The following is a 21,800-nucleotide window of genomic DNA, read 5'->3' as shown; positions in this document are numbered from 1 at the left end:
CCATTGCCTCGGTTTGCGTGCCCGTGTGCACGCATTTCGAGGCACTTCATTTTCATCCATCGGCATCCTATGTGAGTGTGGCTGAGGCTCTCTCATGTTGGTATAAGCCCATATCATGTTTTCATGTCATTTGTATTGCGTATGCCATTGCCTCGGTTTGCGTGCCCGTGTGCACACATTTCGAGGCACTTCATTTTCATCCACCGGCTTCTTATGTGAGTGTGGCTGAGGCTCTCTCATGTTAGTGTAAGTCCATGTTGCATTCTATATGCCATTTTAGCCATATTGCATTGCGTATGCCATTGTCTTGGTTTGCGTGCCCGTGTGCACGCATTTCGAGGCACTTCATTTTCATCCATCGGCCTCTTATGTGAGTGTGGCTGAGGCTCTCTCATGTTAGTGTAAGCCCATATCATATTTCCGTGTCATTTGCATTGCGTATGTCATTTTCTCAGTTTGCGTACCCGTGTGCACGCATTTCGAGGCATCTCTTTTTTTTTACAGCATAGTGCATACTGGGTTGTATCTTAGTTGCATTCATGCATATCATGCATATTGCATCGTGTCCGGGATAGGAGTTAGCCCGGGCACGGGAAACGAGGTGCGTTTCGTACTCCAAGTGACGAAACGTGTCTCAATTCCCAATCATCGACACTCTGGATTACCCATGATGGAGTTAGGTTCTTGTTGTGTTTATACGTGCATTCATTCTATATTGAATTGCACATTTCGATTCCTCGGCCATCATGCATCGAGATGCGTGATTGGTGGTACGAGGATCGAGGCATGCATACCTATGTGAAAATACATTGCTATGTCCCTTTTTCTGCTCTCTGTTGCAGCAAATGAAGAATCAGCAAACTTCCGGAGTTTGGCGCGCTTTCCAAGAAAAATCACAAAATAGAGGCTAATTGGGGCATCCCAGTGGATTTCCGCGCAAGGCAGCCCAGACATGCATCATTCATCAGGAGCAAGGCAGTCCCTGGCTTGCACGCCAGTTTTACAGCTTTCTTAGTTAATTTGTAAATTAATTAGGAATTTGTACATTAATTGGACTGTAACATTTGGACTGTAATATTCTTTTATTCGGGACTGTATATTTATTCGGACCCTCTGCGCGAGGGCATAACTGTAATAAGTGTGCGTGTGTGTGTTGTATGTCTTCCAACCCCACGTCTTTCTCCCTTTTATTTATCCACTTATGATGGTTAGATTAAGGCATATTTCAATTAGCATACAGTATGATAGCATGTTTGCATTTCATTCATCTGTATTGCATGCACCGGGCTCGGCGCATCATACTAACTGCATTGTACTTTCAATTCCAAATTGAATGTTTGTTAGCTATTGCATCCCATATGCCATCTTTTAGAATAGCCGGGCCTACTATAGATTGCATTTTTGTATGTGTTGCATTAGGCATTTCTGTATACTTAGGATTCATGCATGATTTCTAATGAGTTTCTGTTTTGGCTTGGAGTACTCGGTAAGTTTTATGCTTTAGCATCCTTGCATGCGTGTGAGTGACTGCCATGAATAGCATGCTTACCATGAGGCTAAATGCTTATGTGATATAACTGCCTGAATGCCTGTGGGTGAAGGTTGGGTTGTTTAAATTGGAACAAATCATTGAATGTGAGTTTTAAGCCCACTAGATAGTGGCAAAACCATCTTTTCTAAGCCCACCCGAGGGTGGCAAAATCTGTATTTTAAGCCTACTTGCGAGTAGCAAACCATCTTTCAAAAACAAACATGAAATGTTTTGTTTCAATTTGGGCGACCCAGTCTATACTTATATGCTGTGTGCATCACATAGTAACCTAGGCTAATAACCGGAATAAGAACACACAATGTTTTCAAAAATAGATATCATGGTTAGTAGAGGCCGATCTTTGATCGGGCGAGCGGGGGTGCTCACGAAGTGACCTTCCCCAATCGTACCCAAGTTCCTGAGCCGAGGCAACTTTGGTGATGACGGACACGTGGCCTTTGGCACCGAGTCAGGGTTTCCTAAATTTCCCATTAAAAAAACATTTAGGTGGCGACTCTGTATCTGGCAAAGCAGCCCATGTTTGGCACTTCTTTCAAAATCTGTTTTCTCAAAACGATTTGCCGGATTTGGACTCTTTGGTTCAGACTTAGAACCGTAACACGAATTGAGTCCGAACTGTAGCGAGGTCCCCCGCGGACTTGTTACAGATGCCCTCAAAACAATATAATAAATCCAATTCATAAGTGGAAGAATAACATAAATAAAATACTTCTATTCATCAGAGTTCGTTTACAGAAGGTAATACATGCAATATACATTCATAAATATACATCCTGAATCTATTGAATATGATGCCAGTTAAAGATCAACAAAATAAATTCCCTACGGGTTTACATCTTTCCAAGTCACTGCTTGGTTATAACAAAAGAGAATCATAAGCTCTGTACATATAAAGCCCTAGGCTTGAACGAACGTTAAAAACAAAATAACATAAAAAGAGCCTTCGACTCCAAGGTCCTCCCAAGCTACGTCCTTGGAGGAAGCATGTCACCAGTACCTGAAAATGGTTTCCCAAAATAGGGTGAGCCAAAGCTCAGTAGAAACAATCTAACACAGTATATAAGAATTAACAAGATATAAGTATGATACACATGCTCATTATCCATTGACAAAATCTTTATAACTCTTTTCCAAAGCCATGTTATACCAAACTTGCTTCTCAATTTGTTCATTTTCGTTCATTAGATACATCCATTTCATTCAACCCATCAACAAATGTTACACCTCTCAAGTTTCCAACAGATGAAATCATCACACAAATACATTCACTTCTATTTGCCATTTTACGAAAATTTTGTCCACGGGAATCGACACCTATGTATACAAATAGTTTTCGGGACTTTCACCCTAGACACACAGGCCAACTTAGTTCAATGAAGTCCATCCTATTTATTCTCCTCAAAACATGGAGTACATCCCCTTTCTCCTAGAAAATATCATACATATACAATGTTTATCATTCATAATCATATTCAATGATAATGGTAAAAGGATTAGTTTCAATTCACCTAATCCACATGCAATGTCTACAACAATCATGGTTATCCCCCACCGATAACCCAAAGCAGTTATCTCTAAACAGATATACAATCTCTATAACAAATAAATCATCAAATTTCCATATGTGAGTGATTGAACAAATCCAACAACACCATTCATGTACACAACCTCCCAATTTCACATTCTCCATACTAATTTCATTATTTGTACAAAATAATTATTCAAGACATTTTAATGCAAAACTCCACATTTTCCAAATATTAGTCCAAAGGTCAAAATCAACTATTTTGACACAAAATAACCTTACATCCAAACCCCATAATCATTTATACAACACCCACGTAGAAACCCCTCTTTTCAAACTTGAACTCAAGCCCTAGGTTTGCTCAAAACATGCCCAAATCCCACCATTTTCACATAACAACCTATAATCAAGTTAAAACTCATATTAAGGTGTAAAGAGTCCATACTCAAGTTTAGAAGACCAATGGAGCAAGCATGAAACTCCAACAACGACGAAACCAAATTTCAATTGGATCAAAGTGAAGCTCTCAAGATGCTCTACCCTTTTTCCAAAGACATTATGGTGGAGCGATCAATGGATCTAGGAGAAAATGTAGAGAGAGAGTGTATTTCAGAGAGAGAGTGAGAGAGAGAGAGAGAGAATCTCACTTTAGAGTTTTTGGAAGAAAAGATCTAAAAAAGTGATGTAAAAAGTCATTTTTGCGATCTGATATACGGACAGTTCGCTCGAGCGTAAGAGTTGACGCTCGAGCGTCACACACAATAAGTTGTTCCGCTCGAGAGCAAGAGTTTAGCCGCTCGAGCACAAAATATACACATCCATTAGTTTTGTAGATGACAAACAAACCACTCAAACGCAAGAAAGGCCGCCCGAGCGCCCACTTGCTCGAGCGTAGAAAACACCCCTTCAGTATTTTTGCAGACCTGCAAAGTACTGAGAGTTTGCAAAGCCCGCTCAAGCGGAGGACCAAAATTCTGGACAACACAAGGTTTGATAACCTAGCAACCAACTTGTTCCAAACACACTCAACTCGTCCAAATAACCATGTTTAAGGAGGAATAAAGAGCAAAAGACAATGAACAATGTTCAGAAACCATAAACCTGAGTTCGGACTACCACAAGTGTCGGGTCAAAACTAAGGTCGCTATACAACCTAGCAAGATAATCGAAGTTATTGAAAAGTTAATTTCTTTTATAGAATTTTTAAACTTTTTATAAGAGTTAAGATTTTTGTAACAAAATAGAATTGGTTAACCGATAAATTAATTTCATGATCAAATTTAGCATTAATTAAAAAAAATTATTATTCATTATAGAGCAATGCCCTACACCTACCACTGATTGTGAGGTCTCTTAAAATAGATTAATTATTGGTATTAAGAATTATTGATCTCTTAACCGAAGATTATAGCTAGGTTGTCATGATTTCATCCTTATGACAATTATAATTTAAATAATTATATCATGCAGAACCTTCCCTATATTATATGCTTCTTATCCTCAAGATATAAATAAAGATCAAAATGAAGTCAAAATTAAATGACAACTATCCCCAACAAGGGAATCAACCAGCAAATCTTTGATAATTTCACACATATTATTTAGAATATAAATAATAAAATATTTTTTTAATATTTTCAAATTTTACATTAAATGATGATCAATAATTTATCATGATTTAAAACAAATAAAGGATTTTATATTGAGCACATAACTGATAATTATAATAAATATGTACACATGTTTAATAGTCAGCAATTTATCACATCTTAACCCACAAATTTGATATTTGTTCATTAGATTTGTGCTAACTATGAGTCTTGTTAATGACAACTCTAAATGTTGTTAATAAAAATTAAAATATTCAAAATTTCAATACATATTTTACACCTCTCATAATAATTTTATACATATTTGTTTATATTTTATATATTTCAGTACAATTTATATATATTTCAATGCATTTTTAAAAATTTGATATCATTTGTGAATCCGTTTATTTCTCTATCATTATCGAAATTTGTAGTAGTTTGTGGGGGCAGACTTGAACTTTCAAATTATCGTGAGATAATTGTTCGCTGGGCGGGCTTGAACTTAATAGGCTTAGTCTATTTGATAATATAGTATTTTTTTTATTTATAATTATTTTCTTAACAATTGAAAAAAAAAAAAAAAAAAAAAAACTTGGAAAGTGTTTTTTTGATAAATTACACTGACATCTCTTGAGGTTTCTATTTAATATAGATCACCCCATCACATTTGAAAAATTACATTCTCCTCCCCGAAGTTTGTAATCTCATTACAAATTGCCCCCTGCATTAGTAATGCTATGTTCTAAAATTTTCTAAATGACTATCTTGTCATTTTTCTCACCATTTCTTCTTCCTATTATCATGATTATATTCTATAACATTTCATCATTAAATTCTACTTGAACATATTCTTATTGAATAATGATATACAAACATAAATTTATATAGAATTTTCAAACACAATGATATAGCTTAGTGGTGATCTTTCATTTTAAAACAAAACAACATAAACATGATTTATATTTACAAAAATATCACCATCACAATATTTTTATGATATTTTTTATATAAATTTTTATATATGAATATAATTTTTTATATTTATTTCTATCATTATATCTAGATTAGATCAATTTAATCTAGATATATTTAAAAAGTTTAAAATTTGTACAAAATTTTTTTTAAAAAAAATCATTGAATATAACAAAATAAGATAATATATTGAATTTTTGTATTTGTATATATATATATATATATATTATTTGGTGAATTTAAAAAAAATCACAAAATATTATACGTTTTAAATATATCTAGATTAGGTGTATCTAAAAAATTAAAAAAAAAAAGGGATTTTTTTTTAAGGTCCTTGGTATTAAGATTTTATAATATAAAGAACATCCAATATTTTCATAATATCTAATGTCCCTCGCACATTGATCTAGAGAAATTTCAATCTAGAGAAATTCTCTGAACTTCCCAGATAAATTTGTGAGAAATTCTTTCCAAATTTCTCTCACAAATTTCTCTGGACTTTCTCTGGATTTCCCTTGCCCATTTTATTGTCAATAAGCAATATTTTGATAAATTTTGAAAAATTAGAACCTGCTTTTGCACTTGCCAAGCTTAACATGTAAGTTTAGAATTGAATGGCTCATTACGGTATGACAGAGGTAGCTACTAATGATAATCAACCATATATAAAAGACAAATGTATATGCAAAAAGATTAGATATGGAAAAGCATTGGATTAGCTGGAAACCTGTTCTTTGCATTGAACTCTATTAAAGGACATTTAATTCTGATGCCTTGAATATATTACTGCCACACATTGTTTACCAGTAATAGTTTCTGCTACTATTTTAAGATCATCTCATTCACCACTATTGCTTTTACCATATCCAGAGAAATTCTCTCTATGGACTCCCAACTCTCCAGAGAAATTCTCTAAAGAAATTTCTCTGGACTTCCAACTCTCCAGAGAAATTCTTTCCAAATTTCTCTGGACTTTCTCTGAATTTCCCATTCTTCAGAGAAATTCTCTCAAATTTCTCTACACTTCCCACTCTTCAGAGAAAATTCACAAGGCTTCATTATTATTCAGATCTCTTCACTATTTTCTCTAGTTTACAAATCTCTTCAAGCGTACTCTTTTCCCACAATTCATATATGTATGATATCTCTACCACGCTGCCTTTGATGAATGCAGCGGTGGTCTGAGTGGTGGTTTCAAACCAGAAAAAAAAAATTGAGAAATTTCGGACTTCCCAAACTTAGAGAAAATTGAAATTTCTTTGAGTTCAAATTTTTACAGCCTACAACTCAAAAACTAGTACTAATTGTGAAGGTAAATACCAACATTATGACAATCTAATTCACAATCTTTTAAGAATGACTCACAACTAATACTAATTCTACTTCAATAACAAAATTCTAACTTCCATCACTTAACAAAATGCACTTGAAAATTTCTCTTTTGTCCCATTTTGTCACAGGATTCTAACATCACAGCGAAAATTATTCAAGACAGAAAATTGTGTTTTGACTCAACTAGAGAAAATTAAACATCACAAAGAAAATTAAACATGCCAGAGAAAATTAAACATCACAAAGAAAATTAAACATGCCAGAGAAAATTATTTTTTGACTTATCCAGAGAAATTTGATCAAACTAGAGAAAATTGCAGTTCTCTCTTCTCTTCTAGAGAAATTCTAGAATTTCTCTAGATTCAAACCAGAGAAATCTAGAGAAAAATGAACATCACGGAAAAAATTAAACATGCCAGAGAAAATTGATCAAACCAGAGAAAATTATAGTTCTCTCTTCTCTTCCAACTCCATTCCTCGTCTTTTCAAAATTCTCTGGTTTGTTTATAATTATTGTTTTTCTTTTGTTTCTGAATAATAATGAAGCCTTGTGAATGCACCGTCCAATAAATTACAGATTTATAGTGATTTTGTAAACTAAGATCTTGTTTGTCACAAAAATAGTTCAATCAATGATGTCAAGATGTAATCTGTGTATTCCACATTCCTAGATTAGATTATACAAACTATATTATCAGCCAACACTCACAAGACATATTTTAATAGAAGCAGTAAATGCTAGAGTTGTGAGAAGACCACATATTATATTAACAGAACGATCACAACAGCTTTGCAAGATATCCACTTCTTTGATGGATCAACATAACCACTGTTGTGAAGATCACTTTCATCATCGGCGAATTTCCATGCAAATTTTTGGTACTTAAATTAGATCTGCAAGTTGCGGAGAGAAAACTGAAGAAATCGGAGAATCGCTTCAATTCGGTGAAGAAATTCAGAGACTAATGGCGGCGCCACTGGAGACCAACTTTTTCTTCATTGCTCTTCCTTCTCTAGGATGCTTTGAGCTTCGTTTGACGGAGGAGAGAGAGTTGGAGAAGACGATGACGACGATGAACTCCGGCGATGGAGGTATAGTTCGTCGAAGCGAGAAGAGCAGAAAGAGAGGAAGAGAGGAAGAGGCAGTTTGATTTAAGGAATCAAATTTCTTAGTGATATATGGGTGTCGGGGATTGAGGGACCTTAGACATCATTAAATAATATTGTGGATATCTTCCATTACTAAAAATGAGAGAGGGACCTTAAACTAATTTTCTAAAAAAAAACTTAAACTATTAAAAAAAAAGTAAAAATATAAAATATAAAAAAAATTCAATTTTTTGTGTGAGTTAAACCAAAGAAAATTATTGTTATTTTTCTTAAAATTATATGAACAAAATATCTGTATTATTTTATTAATTTATATGTATAAAGGTTAAGGGACAAATATGTCATTTTAATCTGATAAAGAGGGTAAATGGTGTAATTTTTTAAATGTGAGGAAAAATCTATATTAAATAGAACAAAAATACTTGAGAGCACTAAAAATGAAGCACTAGAGGAACTCTAATGAGCTGGCCCTTCATTGATGTGATGACAAAGTCTATTTTTATTTATTTTTTATTTTTTTAATTTTCAATTTATTAAAACTGATTAGTACTCTGTTTTTTAGAATTTTGAATTAGCTCTGTAAGTAAAAATATCTTAGGGATTGTTTGGGATGACCTAAATAAGTGTACTTTTTATCTTTTTATGAAAAAATATACAAAAAAATAGAGAAGTAATGTGATGAAAAAAAGATAAAAAGATAAATTATTTTATAATAGCCAAACTTGGTCTTAGTGTGATTTATTTTTGGAAAATGAATAGAAACACTAATTAGTGTCACATGTGGCAGTGGGTCCCACCCACTACCACAATGTTATTGTGTCTATTTTTTAAAAAAATAAAAATAAATGTCACATCATTAATAGTGACCCACCCATTACCACAATGTTATTGTGTCTATTTTTTTAAAAAAAAAAAAAGTAAATGTCACATCATTAATAGTTACTTTAGAACACCACTTTTAATAACAACAATGATAGAGACCACTAATTTTGGAACTCTAAAAAGACCACTAATGACATAACATTCAATAAAAAAAGAAAAAAAATACAACACCAAAGTCAAAACATCAAATCATTCTTGGTAGAGCCCACTGTCACATCATTAGTGATAGCACTAATTAGTGCTCTCACTCATTTTCCTTTTAATAATCTCTAGCATTGCCTCTTATTTTTCTCTCTTTATATTTTTTTAGATTAGGGACTAGGGACTAGCGCCAGTCGTGTCCCCATCAAAAGTCTTCAATTGTCACCTAATTTTGCACAACTAAACCTGATTGGCACTATGTTCCATCAAAGTCTTCAGCAGCCAGCCTTTTTTTTTCCCCCACTCATTTTTCCTCCGAAAAATTATATTCATTCAAATGTTGTGTTTCAAAAATTATTTTAAAAATAAAGTATATAATATAAGTTTAAAATAAATACATATATACTGTACTAAAAATAAGAGTTGTTTGGAGCGTCCAAAATAAATATACTTTTTATTTTTTTGAACTAAAAAATTGAGAAAAAAAAATATGAATATTTGAGTTAATTTTTTGACTTTTTATGAAAAAATGTATATTGAAACCCTATATAAATTAGTGTGTAAGGAAAAATTAAGATTGTGAGTTATGCACTCGTAATTTTTGACTTTTAGTAAATAGTGATAACTTTTTAACTTTTTGAGTAACTTTTTGACTTTTTGACAATTTGCCAAACTTGACCTAAATATGATCTATTAATATAATTTTTTAATAATTTCATAGATAATTTTTTGATGCATAACATTATTATTTAGGATTTAGGATTGAAGAAATCTAATTTTATACATTTGGAACTATCCTATTATTAATGATTTTAATTAACAGTAATGTTAGGTATCATAAAAAAACTTTTCATGAAAATAATGATGAAAATTTTGTGATTCTTAAATTATACTTAGAATAAAGTACCACACACAAATCAAAATAATTCAAAGATCATAAATCTTTCATAAAAAAAATTTCATGATTCTTAATTTTTCTCTTTAATTAATTATAGTCAGCTAAATCAAGAAATTAAAATTCGAGATTTCATTTAATTGGATCCCACTTGAAATAATACCTTCTCTTCCTAATGGATATGGCAATACCTTCCATTCTCCCGTACCTAATTTCCTCAACATATCTGAATCTGATTTTTATCAATTAAACCCCCCAAAACTATGCCCATGGGGGCTCAAAAAATCCAGAGCTTGATCACCATGAACTCGTCCTTCAATATCTCCACATCCCTTTTGTTTCTTTGCATTTTAATTTGCTTCCTTAGCCTCCGAATCAAAGCAGCCCCAAATTACCTTTCCATTTATTGCCAGAACACAACAACTTACACTCCCAACAGCACATACCAAACCAACCTCAACACCCTCTTCTCTTCCCTCTCCTCCAATTCCACCTCCATCAATGGCTTCTCCAACTCCACCGCCGGAGTCAACCCCCCCAACATAGTCTACGGCCTCTTCCTCTGTCGTGGCGATGTTTCCACCGCGGTCTGTCAAGATTGTGTAACCACTGCTACCAAAGAAGTAGTACAAAGGTGTCCCAATTCGAAAGTTGTCACGATTTGGTACGATGAGTGCATGTTGCGATATTCGAACCAGACCATCTTCTCTATTGCCGATGAGTTAATTGGGGTAACTCTGAGAAATACGCAGAACGTAACGAACATAACCAGTTTCAGAGAAGTCTTGGGAGGTGTAATGGATGATATAGCCACACGGGCTTCGAATGGTGGGTCGGCTAAGAAGTTCGCGACTAGTCAAGCTAATTATTCATCTCTTCAAACGTTGTATGGATTAGCGCAGTGCACGCCGGACTTGACTGATTTGGATTGCAATAAATGTCTTCGAGATGGTATCTCGAATTTTCCGAGTTGCTGTGATGGAAATCAGGGAGCAAGGGTTCTGTTTCTGAGTTGTAATGTTGGGTATGAGTTCTACCCTTTCTACAACGTCACCGCCACTGCACTGCCACCGCCTCCACCTCCTCCTTCTCCTGCTGCTGCAAGCAGTCCAGGTAAATTCAAAACAAGACATATATAGACTCTGTTTGGATAGATGGATTTTGAAATTGAGTTTTCTTGATGATGCAGGAAAGGGAGGAATGTCAACTCAAGTACTCCTCGCCATCGTTGTTTCAATTGGGGGCTCTGTTTTACTTGTCATTTTAGGATTCTGTCTCATATTTAGGAAAAGGAAGAAGAAATATGATGTTATTGAATCAGATATGAGTAAGACTTACTAAAAAATAAAATAAAACTTGTTTTCTCTTGTTTTCAAATTCATTAATTGTATTTACATTTTGATATGTCCAGTTGGGAATGAAATCTCAGCAGTACAGTCCTTGCAATTTGATTTGGCTACAATTCAAGTTGTCACGAACAACTTCGCTGATGATAACAAAATCGGTGAAGGTGGATTTGGATCCGTCTACAAGGTAGGGTGTCGAATCTAATTGTAAAATACAGAATCGTTCAATAATATTAGAAGCTGCACAAATTTGGTTACAAAATTTCAGTGGATATCATATGTTGTCAGGGTATACTTTCCAATGGACAAGAAATCGCTGTGAAGAGGCTATCTCGAAACTCAGGGCAAGGTGCAGAAGAGTTCAAGAATGAGGTTGTGTTGGTAGCCAAGCTTCAACATAGAAATCTAGTGAGGTTACTCGGATTTTGCTTGGAAGGAGAAGAGAAGATACTCATTTATGAATTTGTGCCCAACAAAAGCCTGGATTACTTTCTATTTGGTTTGCCAAAGCTTCTTAATAATACTTTTATTTAGCTAGATAATAACACATGATAGCCATGAGTGCAGACTCTACAAATTGCTTTCTTGTGCTTTTAGTTCCATTCCAAAATGTTCACATCATGTCCACATCTAATTTATCATTGCCCTTTTTTCTGCTCAATGTGCAGATCCACAAGAACAAGAAAAGTTGGATTGGTCAAAACGTTACAAGATTATAGGAGGGATAGCTCGAGGGATGCTTTATCTTCATGAAGATTCTCGACTTAGAATTATACACCGTGATCTCAAAGTTAGCAATGTTCTGTTAGATGGGGATATGAATGCAAAAATTTCAGATTTTGGCATGGCTAGGATCTTTGGTGTGGATCAAACTCAAGGAAATACAAACCGAGTTGTTGGAACATAGTAAGTTTTGTGTCCCCACATGCAATGTATATATGTTCTTCTCTAATTTGAAATAGTGTGTACAATCTTTATGCAATCTCATGGAAAGAATGCATTTTTTTCTGAGTTAAATTGTTGGGCTTACTACTCATTGATTTCATATCTAATTTGTTTGCACACACACAAAAATAAAAAAAGGCCTAAGATGCAATTTCTTCTTTTCTTATGATTATTACTTTTTTGTTGCTAAAACAATGGTGTTGGCTTGTAGTGGTTATATGTCTCCAGAGTATGCAATGCATGGACAATTCTCGGTAAAGTCTGATGTGTTTAGCTTTGGTGTCTTAGTTTTGGAGATTATAAGTGGCAAGAAAAACAATACCTTTTACCAATCAGAATGTGCAGAGGACCTTCTAAGCTATGTAAGTGATAACTAAATTTTATGACTATTACTTTTGATCTCAGTAAAAAATCATCATATCTACAAAGTCGTAAATAATGAATTGTTGCAGGCTTGGAAACTCTGGAGGGAGGAAAGACCGTTGGAATTAATGGATTCTACTTTGGAAGGGTCATATTCAAGGAATGAAGTCATTAGATGCATTCATATTGGCTTATTGTGCGTCCAAGAAGATCCAGATGCTAGACCTTCTATGGCAACAGTTGTTGTAATGCTTAACAGTTACTCTGTTACTCTATCAATTCCTCAACAACCTGCATTCTTTGCTCGTAGTAGAACAGAGTCAAAAACAGGACAAGGCTTAGAATCAGATCAATCTACAGCCAAGTCAATATCATGGTCTGTGAATGAAACGTCAATTACTGAATTATATCCCAGATAATGTGAAGTCTAGGCCATATCATGATTCAATAATAACCCTATATTGTGAAATGAATAAACTCAAACTCAAATACAAAAGATATATTTCAATATTTGTAAGATTCAGAACGCTAAAAAATGTAATTAGCAATTAAATATGTAATAGTGTGTTTGATAATTGATTCCCTTCAAGTGTGTCATTTATGTGTAGCATATAACAGTGTGTTTGATAATACAATCAAGTTCATTATTCATAGTCAAATATATTTGATTTTTGTGATTTTAATTACAATAGTTACACAATGTAATTTTTTTTGTGCATATGTTGAAATTTTCTTGAGTGCTCTATGGGCCTCTTAAATTTTTTGAAATTCATATTTAAATTTAAAAGAAACACAACTGTAATTGCAATACTTAAATGACCCATCATGCATTTTTAATGCCCAAAATGAACTAATAAAATGGAGCCTTTTAATCTTTGACTGAGTTCTTCATTTTGATAAATTTACTCACAAAATCCTTAAATTCTTCATTAATATGATCTTCATTATATCTATACGTGTTTAGTTCATGAGAGTCAACGATTTATTATATAACCCCCAAATTTGATCCGTGTGCTAATTATAACCCAATAAATTGAAAATTTTAGCTCGGGGTCTTGACTAAGATTAATAGTCTAATGAGCGGATGATAAGGTGCCGTTTGGTAACGTTTACGTTTTCAGTTTTTTATTTATATTTATAAAAATTTTAAAAACTCAAATAAAAACTTGTTTGGTAAATTTTTGATTTATAAATCAATGGTCTCAATTTATAAATTTGGCCAAAAAATGTAAACTCTAAAAATAAGTTTATGTTTTGAGTTTTCAGTTTTTTTTTTTTTTACCACCCAACACTAGCCATCATCCGCCACTATTTTCCACCACTATCTTCCGCCACCACCACCTGCCACCACCCACTCGCCACCACCACCCACCCCTCACCACCACCACCCACTCACCACCACCCACCACCCGCCACTACCATCCACCGTCCGTTACCACCACCTGCCCCCTACCTCGTCACCACCACTCACCATCCACCTGCTACCACCATCCACCCGCTACCACCACCACACCGTCTTCCGCCGCCACCACCGGCCACCCACCTGCCGTCACCGCCACCGCCACCGCCACCACCACCACCACCCACTCGCTACCACCCGTCACCGTCACCCACCCACCACCACCACCACCACCACCAGCCACCTACCCGCCACCACCACCCACCGCCACCACTTTCCACCACCGTCTTCTGCCGCCACCGTCCGCCACTTGCCACCACTTTCCACCACCGTCTTCCGCCACCACCACCCACCCACCCGCCACTTGCTACTACTTTCCACCTCTATCTTCTGCTACCATCACCCACCACCTGCCACCATTTTTCACCACTGTCTTCCGTCACCACCACCTGCCATCATTTTCTACCACCGTCTTCCGCCGCTACCACTCGTCTCTACCCACCACTCGCCACCACTTGCCATTTCTCACTCTTTTTTATATTTTTAAATTTTTTTAAACATTTTGTTTAAACCAAACGCGTTTGTGGTTTATGTTTTTCTAAAAACAAACAAAAATCAGTTTATAAAATTTTTGTAAATATAAACTAAAAACGTAAACGTTACCAAACAGGCCCGAAGGGTGTGTTTGTTTGGACGGACTGGATAAGGGGAATTATAATCCCTCGGACTGTTAGTCTCGGGATACATTGTCCCCGGACTATTTGGTTGGATTGGATTTGTATCCTATGTTTGTTTAGTCATGGGATTAGATGTCTGAATTGGACTATTTTTAGTGAATCCAATGTTTGGTTAGACGGACTAGATAAGGATAAATGTTCAAAAGACTATTTTACCCTTGTAATTTATAATTTTTATTTAATATATAATTTTAAATTTATAATCTAACAACACTAAAAAAATTTAATTTATAAGGCCATCATTTATAATTTATTATTTTTAAATAAATTTAATTTATAATTTATATTTTTTATTTAATATATAATTTTAAATTAACAACACTAAAAAAATAATTTTATTTAATATATAAATTAAATTTTCAATATGTAAATTTTATTTAATATGTAAATTTAATTTTTTAACAACACTAAAAAAATTTAATTTATAAGGCCATAATTTTTAATTTATTATTTTTAATTAAATTTAATTTATAATTTATAATTTATAATTTAAATTTTTATTTAATATATAATTTTAAATTAACAACACTAAAAAAATAATTTATAAATGTTCAAAAGACTATTTTACTATTTTCTAATTATATACTAAGTAATAGCATGGAGGATAAAATGGACATTTTACAAAATAATCCCATGGGATACCAATTCTATGGTTTCTATCCCACATCCCCCATGGGATAGGATAGTCCCATATTTGTGGGACTAATAATCCGAGAGAACTATTAGTTCAGAGGAAAATTTTTTAAAAAAACAATAAACTATTAATCTAATAGGACTAATAGTCCAATCCCACACTCATACCCTTTAAAACAAACATGCTGTAAGTGTGCAAGGAAAATTCCAAACTTCACATCACCAACGCACAATACCACTCGTGTCCCCATCAAAGTCTTCAATTCTCACCTTATTCTACACAATAAACAAACCTGACTCCCACTCTATTCCCATCAACAGTCTTCACCAGCCAGCCTCATTTTTTCTCATTTTCCTCCGAAAAATGTTATCTATTCAAAATTTGTATTTCAAAAATTATTTTAAAAATAAAACATATAATATAAATTTTAAATGAGTATAATATAAACTGTACTCAAAATAAATGTAATCTATTAATGTAATTTTGTAAATAATTTCATGATATTTTCTTGAGATGCAACATTGTTATTTTTCTTGACCCGGTACCCATAAACTATTTCACTGCACCATTGAGAAAGTCCATTTTTATTGGTTTGGAACTATTCCATTATTAATGATTATGGTTAATTATAGTCAGTTAAAATCATCTCCACTGATTTCTAACCTATGAAGTATGGGTACTTCGAAAAACATGTCGTACCCATATCATGTATTTACCGGCATATGGTACTTCGTATGGTACTTCTGCATATGTACCAAGTATATGAAATACGTACCCAAATTTTTTCTTTTTAATTTTTGGTGTACCCAGACGTACCGACTATATACCCAAACCGTACCGTACCGTACCTCAATTGAAACAATATTTTCTTCTACTACAAAGATAAAACTACTTTCACTAAAATTCTTTTCTATTTTTAGTTTTATGCTTAGCATGTTTTTAAAATTAAACTATGATTTGTAAGTTATTTAATATATTGACATTTAATTTTGATTTATACCTTTACGTTTGGCATTAAATGTTAATTGGAGATTGAATCTTAACAAATTAAACCATTTAATTAATTTTTGTATTATTCTAAATTAAAAATAAATATTTTTTTACAGGCGTACCAAGCCGTACCCGTATCCTACTTTTTTTGGATTTTACCTTATTGGCATACTCATATCGTACCAGTACTAGTACTCGTACCTGTACCTGTACCCCGTACCGGTGCTTCATAGTTTCTAACTTTGTAGATAGCTGTAATACGGTAATGTTGTTTTAATGGATCCTTTGCATTTATTAGCACTAAGAGAGGAATTTATGTCGAGATATTTGGGCCGGGCTAAATCAAGTCCTTGGGGTTAACTGGGCTATGAATGGGAAGATTGCATGGTTTGGGCCCCGCAGAGTTTGAACTGATCAAAGATGTTGCTTGGTTTGATCGGGCAAAATAGGTTCAAAATGCGGGTGGACTGAGCTATGCTTCAATGGACTTAGGATTTGGGTTGAGGTTGGGCTAGTGTGGTTGTCCTCTAGTGGTACTTTGAAGGGTGGATCGGACCGGACTATCATATGAAGACTGGTCAAGCGTAGTTGGGCTCGTGGTGTTAACCAGGCTATTTGGAGTGCTGTGTGGCGTTATCATAGCGGCACACCGCGTTCGGTTTGTGCGGCGCTACGCGTTGCTCAGTTGTCTCAAAGAACTAGCAAGGCTAAAACAGTACGTTTGCTCGATTAGAAACCATGCAAAGAGTTGTATCATCTCACTTGGTTTAGAGTGAGGAGAGTTTTAAAGGATAGACGTTATCCTTTATAAATGTGATTTTTAAGAGGACTCTACAAAGAAGAATTAAAAGCCCTATTAAGATTCTGCCATAAGAAACTTATAAAAGCTGAAGCCTAACCTAATTCCAAGTATGGCAATTTTAGTACTCGAATCCATAAAGCTTTTCCTCTTTATTTGTCATATTTGCTGACTTAGGCATTGAAGGGGTTTCCGGCACACATCTGCCGGCTAGCTCATATTTGTGAATTCAGGTCATACAGCGACATTTGGAGGAACTCGAGTTTAATCTACAAGATTATACAAGTGGGGATTATTTCATACTCGCACAAGCACAATGAATTTTCACTCCATCATTCTATCTACTATTTTACTATTTACCAACTGCAATTATTTAAACAACTTTTTGGAATCTTGTCTTTAAATTCAAAAACTATTTTTTGATAATTTTTGTTTTTAATATATATTTTTATAGTTTTTTTTTGTAAATATTTTACTTTTTCTTAAAATTAAAAAAAATGAATAAAATATTGTAAAAGTTAACTAAAAATAAAAAAGAAAAGAAAAACAAAAAAAAAGTAAAAAAATTAAACCGAATCTGATTGTATTGAGGAAAGATGAGGTGAAGGGAAGAGTTATTTGTGAGAGCATCTCTAACGCTTTACTCAAAATTTTCATCAAATTTCACTTAAATTTGATAATAAAAAAACTAGATCTGATATTGTGCGTTCCAACAGAGTGTTTGGGATTTCATCAAACCATCGGTCGACCAAGGGATGATCGGTCGATTGACCAGTGAGTATAAATTTTCCAAAAAATCTTGCAAGGAGGTGGTCTACCGGGGGGACATCCGGCCGATTGTTTGGTGTTCAAGAGCTAACGAATCTCTATAATAATTTGGTGAAAGATTCCAACATCCTCAATTTAATGAAAATTTTGAAATATTTTCAATTTGATGAAACAAAAAATGAAGCATCGGAGTATTAGTTTTGTACAATTTTTTTATCAAATTTAAATTTGATGAAACAAAAGATGAATGATTGGAGATTGTCCGAGGGGAAGTCAAAAGATGAAGGATTGGAGATAGTCTGAAGGGAAGTAAATGATGGAGAAAGAGAGGGAGGGAAAGTATCCCCTTCTTGTTTGATTAGAAAATATTTAATTAAGGAGAGATATTCTTAATTTAGATATTTTAATACATTATTACAAAAAAAACATTTTATTTATTTCCCGTTTCTTCTCAATTTCAAAGGGAAAGTGGAGTGCTTAAAATGTTTTTACTCTCTTTCCCTCATAACTCTCCATGCACTTTCCTTTCCTTCCTTAAAAATATTCAAAAATGATTTTAATTAATTTTATCCCTCTAAATTCTACACTTTCTCTCCTAAACCATCAATCCAAAGGTTAGTGCAAAATTTGACGCAAGGCATAGCTTTGCTAAAAAAATAGCAAGCCATCTGTTTGGCAAGTTGGTTCTTGGGCTTTTTTGGCTATTTTAGCCACAAAAGACAAAATAGGCTATTTTAGCCATAACAAACAAAACATCACATCCAACCCACAATCATTACATTCTTCTCTCACAAAAAAACTCAAAAAAGCCAAAAAGCCAAAAAGCCCTTCCCAAACCAAGCTTTTAAGCCCAGGCTAAAATAGCCAAAAAAATCAAAAAGTCAAAAAGCCAACCCACTTCCCAAACGGAGGCTTAAGAAACCATTGGAGACTAAAAGTTGAATTCTATATTATTTTATAACAATAGTTTACTATGGGATCGTTTAGGAACAGTTTTTTTTAACTTTTTTTTTTGATTTTTTAAAATAAAAATATGATATAAAAAGAAATATTCTATTTAATTTTTTTTTTAATTTTTTACAAAAAAATATAAAAATATAATATCAATAAAATAAAAATAAATAAATTGATATTTTTACCCTTCAAAAATTGTTGTCCAATCTATAGGCATGTGACTTCACCTCGCATGCAGCAGAAATTATTGCAACATGTCAACTCTATAAGCTTTAGGAGGTGATATGGGGGTTGGTGTCACATAATGTTGGTATGGATATATATACTCTACTCGTCTTAAAATATTAATCATTTATTTTATTTTTTATTATTTTAAAATATTAATTATTTTTTAAAAATTAAAAATAAAATAATATAAATTTATTATTTTATCCTTTTTTTAATTAAATAATAACACAAAAAATATAAGGGAAAATCGGTCTAAGGTCCCTATTCAACTTTTAGTAATAGATTAGGTCCACAATCTGTTCTTTTGTAGTCTAAGGTCCCTCACCCCATTCCCACTCCTAAACTCACCCATCTCACACCACTCTCACCACCACCACCACCGCCGGAATCTCGCTACTCTCTTCTACCCCTCCAGATCCCCAAACTCAACCTTCTTTCTTTCTCCTCCATTATTATAAACACTCTGCTTCTAAAATTTTCCAAAACCTGCTTCATCTCTCTCTCTCTGTGGTGGCCATCCACAAATTCAACTGGGAAACGAAGGACCGTTGTACGATGTCATACCAGTAGAAAACATACCCAAAAACGTATATCATGTTCAAATCCATGACCAAATTCTCCAAACCCATTTAGAAAATCGAAATTGCAACGCCTTCACGGATTTGAAGTTTCCCGACTCTTCTTCTATTTCATTTACAGTAATCAATTCATATCTCCCCTTCTTCAAATGCGACAAAAGTTCTGATCTAGTTTCCCCCACAGAAGATCATTTCAAGGGTTATCACAATTACACAAAATGCAAAGAATACAATTTGTACTATAAATTTCCAGACGATCCACTCCCCTCTCCTCCCCCTGATCTACCTAGCTGCTCAGTAATTCACCTGCCCCTGAATTCTTCAAACATGAATGCTACTGCCAGTGACCCATTCCATCTGTTAGCCACTACCTTCCCTCTCGAATTGCGCGTGTCCGAGGATTGTCAGAAGTGTTACCAGGGAGGAGGCCAATGTCCAAAGAAAAAATATTAGAGAGTGAGAGAGAGTTTAGGCTAAGATGAGACTTGAACTTACTTTGTCCAAAGAAATTAGAGTGGGAAATCCAGAGAAATTTGGAGAGAATTTCTCTGGACAGTGGGAAGTCCAGAGAAATTTGGAGAGAAGTCCAGAGAAATTTGGCGAGAATTTCTCTGGACAGTGGGAAGTCCAGATAAATTTGAAAAGAAGTCCAGAGAAATTTGGAATTAGGCAAGGATAGATATACCCTGGAAAATTTGTAGATAAGTACAACAAAAATTTATTGAATTCATTCAAAGAAAATGATAGGAATTTCCCAAACAATTGTAGAAATTCTGAATCAATATCAACAATATAGCATATTCAAACAAGATGAAGCACATTACAATTTCTCTGGAGAGAAGAGAAATTTCTCTGGAGAGAATGGAAGGCCAGAGAAATTTACAGTGGGAATTCTAAGGAATGTTAGAGAAATTAGAAAGTCCAGAGAAATTCTTCCCAGAATTTCTTTGGACTAATTTTATCTTTGAAGTTGAATTTTCTCTGGAAGTCTAGGGAATGACTTCTTCTCTTTCTTGTCTATGCTAAGGTATGGCAAGATCTTACTGACAACCACATCATCTTGTTGGACTTGATATACAAAGAGCATTAGGATTAGCAAACAGAATTTTAATAGCAACCCTTCAAAATTCTAATGTTGCTTACATATTCCATAATGTCTAGGGTAGAGAAATGGACAATGGAATATGGGATTCAAAATTCTAATGTTGCTTACATATTACAATGTGAAATTTTTCCAGTTAAATTCAGTTGAACAATGTTGCTTACCCAATGAATCACAATGATTTGGATGTGAATGAGAAGAAAAGTAGAGAAACTCATCCAGAGAAATTTGGTCCAGAGAAATTTCTCTGGGCCAGAATTTCTCTGACCAATTTTCTCTGCACTGAAATTTCTCTGGACCAAATTTCTCTGGACCAATTTTCTCTGCACTGAAATTTCTCTGGACTGAAATTTCTCTGGATCAAGGTTGAGGGACCTTAGACATTATGAAAATATTGTTGAGGGACCTTAGACATTATAAAAATATTTGATGTCCTTTATGCTATAAAATCATAATACCAGGGACCTTAAAAAAAAAACCCCAAAATATAATTATAACCATTAATATTTTTAAAAAATATACTATCAAATTTTTTTTTTAAAGTATTACCATTTTTAAAATATAATAATTATAATATCTAAAAAAGTTAGATTCTTTAAAGAGATTATTGTGGAAAGGAGGGGATATGTAAAAATATTTTTAAAAAAACAATGTACAAATTGGTGATAGCAGTCACCAATTAAAAAAAAAAAAAAAAAACAGCCATGTGATGTGATTGACATAAAAGAGGGGTTCGGACAGGTTTTGACATGGAGGAGTGCGGCCAGAAATTTAAAAATAAAATAAAATAATTAATATAAATTTATTATTAATTATTTTCATTATCTCAAAATATTAATTATTTTTTAAAATTTAAAAACTAAAAAATAAAATAATGTGAATTTACTATTTTGCCCTTCTTTTAATTCATTAATAACATAAAAAGTATAATTATAATAATTAATATTTTTAAAAAA

The 21,800-nt window shown here is 33.6% G+C and overlaps 1 protein-coding gene across 2 annotated transcripts; it reads left to right on the top strand.

Annotated features, from left to right (window-relative positions):
* The first annotated feature begins 10,127 nt into the window (after positions 1-10,127).
* Positions 10,128-13,314, top strand: LOC114293091 (cysteine-rich receptor-like protein kinase 10). 2 transcript variants are annotated; one of them, XM_082888096.1, is made up of 7 exons: positions 10,128-11,114; positions 11,191-11,328; positions 11,413-11,534; positions 11,636-11,846; positions 12,016-12,253; positions 12,504-12,654; positions 12,745-13,314. In XM_082888096.1, exons 1-7 carry the CDS (start codon positions 10,265-10,267, stop codon positions 13,072-13,074), a joined length of 2,040 nt encoding a protein of 679 aa, XP_082744222.1. In that variant the 5' UTR covers positions 10,128-10,264; the 3' UTR covers positions 13,075-13,314. The 2 variants fall into 2 exon arrangements, with proteins under 2 accessions (XP_082744222.1, XP_082744224.1); XM_082888098.1 differs by having other exon boundaries at positions 10,153-11,114; positions 12,581-12,654.
* The last annotated feature ends 8,486 nt before the right edge of the window (positions 13,315-21,800 follow it).

Source organism: Camellia sinensis, chromosome 9 (genome assembly GCF_055761805.1).
Source record: "Camellia sinensis isolate YWXY chromosome 9, ASM5576180v1, whole genome shotgun sequence".
Lineage (NCBI taxonomy): Eukaryota > Viridiplantae > Streptophyta > Magnoliopsida > Ericales > Theaceae > Camellia > Camellia sinensis.
This window is presented reverse-complemented; position numbering and strand designations above follow the sequence as displayed.